Source organism: Orycteropus afer, unplaced genomic scaffold (genome assembly GCF_000298275.1).
Source record: "Orycteropus afer afer isolate SDZICR_OR568_19922 unplaced genomic scaffold, OryAfe1.0 scaffold00385, whole genome shotgun sequence".
Lineage (NCBI taxonomy): Eukaryota > Metazoa > Chordata > Mammalia > Tubulidentata > Orycteropodidae > Orycteropus > Orycteropus afer.
This window is the reverse complement of record NW_006921972.1, coordinates 142,169-151,331: the sequence shown is the minus strand read 5'-3', so window position 1 is coordinate 151,331 and position 9,163 is coordinate 142,169. Positions and strand designations below refer to the sequence as shown.

General features: G+C 50.6%; 1 protein-coding gene across 1 annotated transcript in view; it reads left to right on the top strand.

Moving 5' to 3' along the window:
* Positions 1-1,753: 1,753 nt before the first annotated feature.
* Positions 1,754-9,163, top strand: part of LOC103207651 (nuclear transport factor 2-like) — an 11,683-nt gene continuing 4,273 nt past the window's right edge. Inside the window, exons 1-2 of the mRNA XM_042782603.1 lie at positions 1,754-1,852; positions 5,308-5,379. Coding sequence (XP_042638537.1) covers positions 1,754-1,852; positions 5,308-5,379 — 171 coding nt within the window. The remainder of the gene's footprint in view (positions 1,853-5,307; positions 5,380-9,163) is intronic.

The window sequence follows — 9,163 nt, the reverse complement described above, 5'->3', positions numbered from 1 at the left end:
CGCCCCTCGCGTCGCTGTACCGCCCTTCCCCCTGCACCTTCCCCTGCACCCTCCTCCCCCCTGCACTGCCCCTTCCCCCTGCACCCTCCTCTCCCTGCACCGGCCCTCCCCCCTGCACCGGCCCCCTTCCGCCCCGCCCCTGTGTGGACTCCGGGGGCGGGGCTGCAGGGAGGGAAAGGTGGGCTGGAATAGTGGTAACTTTGTAAGCGAAATCTTTTGTCTCCCCACCCCACCCCCACGGCCCTGCGTAGGGGTTTTAAGAGGCACCAGGAGAATTTGAAGTTAGGCATTTGATTGACGTTAAAGGCATCCTACTGGCGCAGTGCTTAAAGCGTTCGGATGCTAACCGAAAGGGCAACGTTTGAATCCATGGGAGAAAGATGAGGCAGTCTGCTTCTGTAAAGATTTTTTTTAAAAAATAAGAAACCACCAAAGTCACTGCCCTCTAGTCAATTCCGACTCATAGCGGCCACCTTTTGGTTTCCCCCGAGGCAATAAATCTTTACAGAGGTAGATTGCCCAGTCTTCCTTCCACGGAGTGGCTGGTGGGTTTGAACCACCAACTTTCTGGTTAGCAGTCAAATGGTCTTAGGCACTATGCCACCAGAGCTCCTTTCTGTAAAGATTACAGCCTTGGAAACCTTGTGAGGTAGTTCTATTCTGCCCTTATAGGGTCACTATGAGTCGGAATCTACTGTCAGCAATGGTTTTGGTTGTTGTGGTTGATTCAACATTAAGAGACAGGCTAATTTACAACCCACGGTTTTATTGGAAGTTTCGTCACATTTTATGGAACATCTACCCAACTCCATCCTTGCAGTAATTAGCATTATCCTGAAATAGCAAAAACCGTTTATTATGTGCGAGCCAGCACTGAGATCCTGGGCTCCTCCCAAGTGCTCGCGACCTGCCAGACCGAGGCAGCCCTGAGATCTGGTTAGTGGTGGTGATGGTCAGGTGTGCAAACCTACAGAGTAAGGAGCACTCCAGGTGGCTCGTGTAGACATTCACTCACAAATCACTTGTGGAGCTTGTTATACTGTCTATACTAGTTCAGTCTGTCTGGGGTGGAAGTGCACATTCTTAGCAGGGGTTCGAAGTGGAATGAACTGGTTAGAGGTCCTGGTTTTCAGATTTACTTCAGGGAGGTAGGTTCAGAGCCTGGTTTTATCCATGCCACTGTTTCTGATTCTTTGAAGCGATCCTAGTGTCAGCTGTGTCCAGAACGTTCATTCTCTTCGTGTCAGTGTCCACGTCAGTGTGCTGGACTGCTTCCTATCAGTGGAAAGTTGAAGAACCTCTTCTCCCTGGCTCTCCCCTATTCACCTTACCTGTTTATTATATATGGACTCTGCATGTGCTGGCCTTGACCTTGGGAGGCAGAAAAACCCAAAAAAACAAACCCATTGCTGTTGAGTCGATTCTCACAGTGGCCCTATAGGACACAGAAGGGCTGCCCATAGGATTTCCAAGGCTGTGACTCTTACAGAAACAGACTGCCACGTCTTTTTCTGGCTGAGCAGCTGGTGGTTTCAAACCACCAACTTTCAGTTAGTGAATTGATGGTCTCATGGGAAATGTCACCCACGATGCAGTGCCTCCCTAACATGCTTCAGAAAAGGGAATGTTCCCTCTGTTTTTTGTTTTAAAATGGGTCTGCACTGTCTGGGAATCTTGGCCACTGTTACCTGTTGCATCATGGCGTACAGTCTTTATAACAGTCTTTGCTTTCTTGACAGACCTCAAGCGAGACATGGCCGAGAGCCCCATGTGGGAGCACATCGGGACAAGCTTTGTGCACCTGTATTACCATCACTTTGATGCCGACAGGGCACAGCTGAGCACACTCTACGTGGGTACCAACTGGAGTACAACGCATGTGTTCCTCTCACCGTTGACAGGCACTAATCATGCATTTGACTTGGGTTTGTGGCTGTGGTGAACTTGATCATGTCATGGGACACGTTCTTATCACATGAGATAGCATCACACTCGCTAAATGCCACGCGTCCTTTAGTTTTCAGTTTGGGAAAATTTTAAGTCCTACCTGTGCTTGTGTGGATCTTGCACTCTTCTACGGGAACAAGGGAGTGGGGTTTCCTTGTCAATACTGGTATTCCTGTCTCAGGAACACAGAATTTGAGATGTCTAATGAAGTAAGTAGGATGCAAGGATATGCTGATTAACCATTTTCCTTTAAAGGGTAACTCTGGTTAACTTGATTTAAAAAACTCTCACATGTTGGCATCCCGCACCCAGTCATTGAAGTAAGTCCATGGGATAAAGGTCTCTCGTGCACTGGAAATAGGAATAGAAAAGCACGTTTGTGCCCTGTCCCTTGTAGTCAATTCTATGTGCTGGGATTGCTGGTCACCCCAGAGCTCTCAGGTGGTGATAGCTAGAGTCCTGCAATGCCTGGTACTTTGTTCAAGACATTGATTATTAAAGGTTTCTGCTCCTTGGTACTTCTGAAACCATCTCCTGCCTAAATGAGAAAACAGGAGGGGAAACTGTTTGCAACTTGAATTCCTTATCCTGAATACATTTTTAAAACTCCCTGTTCTAGCCAGGTCTGGTATACCATGGGGTCACTATCCTCTTCAGAATTCTACTTCACTTTCTGCATCATGGTTTTTTATTCTTAAGACCAAAACACTCACCATCCGACCAAACCCACTACCATCAAGTTGATTCTGACTCAGCAACCTTATAGGATAGGGTAGAACTGCCTCATAGGATCGCCAAAGCTTCAATCTTTATGGAAGCAGATTACCACATGTCTTTTGCAGGGAGGCTTATGGGTTCAAACCACCAGGGTTTCAGTTACAAACCAAATGCCTTAACCACCGCACCACCAGAGCTCCTACCATCTAACCAGAGGTTCTCGAAGTGTGGTCTCCAGGCGGCAGCACCAGCAGCCCCTGGGTACACAGAGCTGCTCACACCTGCTGAGCCGGACACTCAGGGGGGCGTTGGAGTCTTGACACCCACAACCTCACCCCTAACAACCCCCTTCTCTGCTAGTTTCTCTCAGCTTTGTCCACCTTCTTCTTTAGGGTCCGTAATGGTCCCTGATGTTTTTCAGAGACACCGTGGGTAGGTTTTTCGGAGCATCCCCCAAATGAGGCTGTTTTTCTCCACAGCTCTGGGGTCCTTCTGCTTTCCTAGGCTTCTCTACAGCAAATGCCAGCAGGTGTTTGTGGCATCTCACTCTTGGCAGGGTTCCCTGGTTTAACCAATGGGAAGAACTTCCTTCTCTTCAGTTGAAGACTTTGCCTTAGCCCGGGCCCTCTTCCCACTGGGGAGGATGTGGGAACTGCCTTCCAGGCCTGCGGGACCGTCTTCCTGTGCTGCGCCGTTTCCCATGCTCTCACAGCTATGTGCACATCAGATGGACAGCTTGCTGCACCTGCATCTGCTGTCCCCGAAGGTGTAACTGAGGAGGGCAGGTTGTGTTAACCACCCCAGATAGGCTGATGGTGGAGTGAGACTGTCCTATTGGTGCCATCCTAAGAGGAAGAGGAGCCCTGGGTAGGGCAAACTGTTACGTGTTCAGCTGCTAACAGAAAGGTTGGAGAACACCCAGGCGGCCTTGACAGAAAGAATGGCCATGCGGTCGGTCTCCTTCTGAAAAGCCAGCCACTGTAAACTCTGTGGAACATGGTCTTCCTCCAACACGAATGGGGTGGCTATGAGTCGGGTCAACTCCTGGGCTTTCTTCTAGTTTCAATTTTCACGTTTAAATGTTTTGTCCGTTCTGGAATTTATTTTGATGAAAGCTGTGTTAGGTCCACTTCCTCTACTCAGTTGTCTCAACTCTCTTGAAGAATTCATTGTTTCCCCAATGAATTACCACCATTAGGGTGTGCTGAAATTGAATCATCCAGGCAAAGGGTGGTCTCATGGAGTCGACAACAACATATTCCACGTCGCAAAGGAGGGGAGTGCTGGCATATTGAAGGGTGAAGGGAGAACAGGGGAAATGAAGCCACAAGGTGGAGTGGGCCTTGTACCCCACACTGAGGACTGCGTTTAGATTTTTCTGTACAGAACGACTCCATGAGCCTTTGAGGATTTCAAGTAGGGGCAGTTGGAAACCCAACCCTGACATCATAGGTGAAGCTTCCTAATCCTGTTCCCAACTTAGACCTCTCCTTTTCTCCAACAATGAACTCAGGAGGTGGTCCCAGGACAGACGAGGAGGTACTGGGAAGCTGACTCAGGAAATAGCAGTGAGGGCTGGGAGTGGAGAAGCCGAAGGGCCCTGGAGGTGGGTGAGGGTGGGGCAGAGGAACAGGGCAGGCTAGGTCCCAGAGGGAATGGGGTGGTTGGAGAGGATGACCTTTGACACTGAGACTTTAGAAGTGGGCAGTGCTGTTAGTGGTCTCGTGGAGTTGTGCAGGTAGGTAGAGGCCAAGATGTCCAGGGCAACGTCTCACACTCCAGTGTACACTTAGATCCCCTAGGGGCTTGATAAAGGAGGTGAGAGAGGGGCGCGCAGCTGGAGAAAGCGGGTGGCTGAGATGGGAGAGGAACTGATAGGCCATGGTAAGGTCACTGGTGCTGAGGGAGGGGACGAGGCAGAGCGGCTGAAATTAGGGTCTTGGAAGAGAGGAGCCTCCTTCCCTTGACCTTGGGTGCACCTCCAGGGGACAGAGCCACCAAGGGACAGGCTTCTGGAATGTATTGGCCAAGGGCCAGGTCTGGTTGAATGGCTGTTCAGACCCTTTCTGTGGCCACGAACCCCTGAGAGTCTGACAGATTCTGCAAAGCCCAGGATTTGCTCGTCTGAAGAGATGCATGTATGTGCAGGCAGTGAGTGCACACATGTGCATACATTGCACACAGGCACATGTACACACATGAATGCACACACAAACACATGCACATATATACCTACACTCACGTAATGCACACATGTGCACAGGTACATAATTGGGGTTCCAGATCCCAAGCCCCGCCTCCAAGAATCTCTAGGAGGAAACAAGCAGATCTGTAGGTCTGTTTCCCTGAGGGGTGTGTGTATGTGTGTGTGTGCGCACACACGCGTGCACGTGCAAATTGAGCAAGCGGAGTATAGAGGCCCCGAGAGCCCCCCTGGAGGGCTGGGGTGCTCAGACTCTCTGTGCCTGTGCTTTGAAGGATGTTGACTTCATCCTGACTCCCACCCTGGGGCTCCTGTCACCCCACATTCCTCCTTCCTCGTGAGGCTGTGCACCTTGTGTCCCACCCGGACCCTCCGCTCTCCTGTGCCTGTGGAGCTTGCTGGAAACTAAGTCATTTTTTTCTGTGTCTTTTGCTGCCCAGTCAGATGCATCTCGCCTGTCCTGGGAAGGAGAACAGCTCCAGGGGAAGGCGGCCATCATGGGCAAGCTGATGGTACGTGGTGGGCAGGGAGGGATGGCAAGTGCCGGGCATCCCTCTCAGTGATTCCCACTCGATCTTCTAATAGCCCTGTGGGGTCAGGGCAGAGGTTCCCCTGTCAGGAACGGGGCTCTGAGACTCACAGCTCCCAGGCTTGCCCACGTGGGCTCTGCCTGCGGAGCAATTGAGCCTCCGTGCACAGCCCATCCAGGTATCTCTCCTGTGCCTACCTGTGCCATCTCTGCCCTGGGGCTCAGGAGGACAATCCCTACCTCATGGGGCAGGCGTTCCATAAAGGAAGATGCAGTGCAGGAGTGAGTGCTCTGGGGAATGTGGCCAGGGCTTTGAGGTGCCGGAGGTGTGCTATGTCCCGAGTGCTCCAGTACAGGGAGTCACACTTGCAGAGGCCAGGAGCCTGGCATGTTCAAGAAGCATCTAGAGTCTACATGGCTACACCAGAGTGAGGGTGGTGGGAATCGACTTGGAGGGCCGATGGCATTGCACAGCAGGCATGGGGCTGTGTATGGAGTGGTGGCAGGACGTGGGGTCTCTGTGTAGGCCCTCTGGCTGCTCTGTGGAGAAATGGTAAGAGGGGGTGGGTGGGGTTGGGGGCAGACAGGACACTGGTGGGGGAGCTTAGGTGGCAGAAGAGGCAGGCTAGGTTGGCTCTGGGTATGTCTTGTAGGCAGAACAACAGGATTTCCTGATGAAGAATGGGTAGCCAAGGCTTTCGGCTTGACAGGCAGGATGGTGGTGTCTCTCTGACTGGGGCAGGTTCAGTCTGGCCTCCTGTGGGCATCAGGGTGCATAGAGTGGGTATCGTAATGTCCAGACCACTGCCTGACTTCTGAATGTAAGAGATGCCCTCTGAGAAGCAGAGGTGCATGAATGACATCTTTCAGAAAGGACTAAGTGCGTCTTTAGTGACAGCCACCAGGAACAGCTTCAGAGCATGTTGTCTCTTGGGGTCATTCAGGTGCTTGAGGGACTGGACATTTGTCATTAGTGATACTTTTCAAATTACCTGCATCTTCAATGAGGCATTCAGACCGTGGACCAGTGTGGAGGGAGTTTCAGAGAGAAGGACATGTAGGAAAAGGGGAAAACTGCTTCCTGGCTCTTCAGCAAGAAGCTGCCGCTGCCAACATAGTTCCCAGTGCTGGGCCCAGGATGTGTCTGACAGGTGGATGTCAGGCTGTTTGCAGTCCCCTTCTGTAGGCAAGGAGTGGCCTGTCCCTGTGCCCGCAGTATGGGAGCCCACTTGTTGGTGAGGTCCCTGTGTAGCATGCTTGACTACAGACCTAAAGGTTGGCAGTCTGAACCCACCTGGCAGCACTGTGGAAGAAAGGCCTGGCCATCTGTTTCCATAAAAATTACAGGCAGGAAAACCCCCTGGAATCAGTTTCAGTCTCTAACATGTGGCGTCACCGTGAGTCAGAATCGATTTGATGGCAATGGGTTTAGTTTGGTTTTCCTTGCTGGTATGCCTTCCCACCTCCCTGGGGGGTCGGAAATGGGGGGTGGGCTGGATGGGTGCCCTGAAGTCAGTGGCGACTCCTAGTGACTTAGGTGACTTAGGTGAATTGCCCTACAGGCTTTCCTCTGGTGGCATAGTCCCTAAGGCATCTGACTGCTAACCAGAAGGCTGGCGGTTCAAATCCACCAGCCATTCCTGGGAAGGAAGGTTGGGCAATCTACTTACATAGTGATACTGCCTCAGAAACCCAAGGAGCAGTCACTATGAGTCAGATTTGACTTGATGGCAGTGAGTTAATGGTTAAGGGAGCAGATGTCTCAGGCGAATGTTCAGTGTTGCTCTTGTAGGGAAAGGTGCTGTGCGCTGCAGCGCACGTTGGCTGCGGTCCTTGCTGTAGGCCTCTCACTGGTTCTGTCCTAGGTGGGACCTCCTACCAGTGTGACAGTGATCTGTTAGTTTATGCTTCAAATCTTCCCCCTCCACAGCCCTGGGAGGGTCCTCGCCCCTTGCTGGGGGCTACATTCCCCCAGGGCCCTCCTATCCTGCAGGCCCTAGGTTGGTGCCGTGGCTTCAGGAGCTGATCTGGGGAGGTGACAGCCACAGACACTGTGGATGCAGGCATTGTCTCGGAGGAGGTCACCCAAACAGTAGCAAGACAGTGGGCACAGACAGCAGGTCAGAGCAGGGGGAGGGTGGGCTGGGACACAGGGCAGCTTAGATGCTGGGAGGAGGGCTGGAGGCCCTGACCCCGGCCTCTGTGTGCCTTGAGGGACCCAGTCACTCGAGGCGTGCGGTCTCTGTTGGCCTTTCCTGCAGCAGTGCCTGAAAGCCTGGTAGTTGGTGCAAACACAGGGTGCCTCTGGCTGAGATTTTGAACGTCAAGATTTTTGAAGGCTAATTTTGTCCACAACCCTCTTATGATGGGAAATACTTTTTCTTTTCACTTCCCTCTTCTTATTTTTAAGTCTGTTTTGCATCTGTACAGTCTGGGGTCTGGGAATGAAAGGCCTAGATTTCCTGTAATAGAAATAGAACAGCTTGTGTATTTCCTTGTAGCACAACTTAAATACCCTTTCTTCTAGAGTAGATCAGGGTCTGCTTATCAGGAACATACGATGTTTAGGGGGACGTTCCTGTTTGGACTGGGAACGATGGCAGAGCTGTCTCCATGGGTTATCGTGAGAACCAAAGGCATTAAGCCCTAGCATGCCTCCAGGTATGGGTAGGGACCCAGGCCCCACCCCCAAAAGGCAGGAAAGGGGGGTGGGACAACAGAGCAGAGCAGCGCCAGGGATCCAGGTAAGGAGAGGGCAAAGAGGTTTCGAACAGCTAAGAGAGACAAACTTGTCTGTCAGTGTGTTGTACTGCTGTGGCTTGCATGTTGCTGTGAGGCTTGAGGCTGTACCACCGGTGTTTCAGGTGCCGGCAGTGTTGCACATGGTACACAGGTTTCAATGCAGCTTACAGACTGAGGCAGACTAGGAAGAAGGAAGAGGCCATCCACTTCTCAAAGAATTGCCCAGGGAAAACCTTATGAATAGCAGAGAAACACTGTCTGATACATTATTAGGCAACTTTATGAATAGCCCGGAAACATTATCTGATACAGTGCAGGAGTACAAGCCCTTAGGTTAGAAGGCTTTCAAAATATGACTAGGAAAGAGCTGCATCATCAGAGTAGGACCAACCTTACTGATACGGATAGAGTAAAGCTTTTGAGACCTCCATTTGCTGACATGGCATGACTCAAATTGAGGAGAAACAGCTGCAAACATCCATTAATAACAAGAACACGGAATGCATGAAGTATTAATCTAGGAAAACTGGAAGTTGTAAAAAATGAAATGGAATGCAAAAAGATTGATATCCTTGGCCTTAGTGAGCTGAAATGGACCAGTTTGGGCCATTTTGAATCAAACGACCATGTGATCTAACTATGCTGGGAATGACAATTTGAAGAGGAATGGTGTGGCATTCATCATCACAGAGGATGTTTCAAGATCTGTCATGAAGTACAGTACTGTCAGTGATAGAATAATAACCATATGCGTACAGAGAAGACCAGTTAATAGGACTATTATTCAAATTTGTGCACCAACCACCAAAGCCAAAGATGAGGAAATTAAAGATTTTTATCAACTTCTGCAGTCTGAAATTCTTCAAACATGCAATCAAGATGTGTTAATTATCACTGGTGACTGGAATGCAAAAGTTGGAAACAAAGAAGAATCACTAGTAGTTGGAAAATTTGGCCTTGGTGACAGAAATAACACTGGAGATCGCATAATAGAATTTTGCAAGACCAATGACTTATTCATTGCA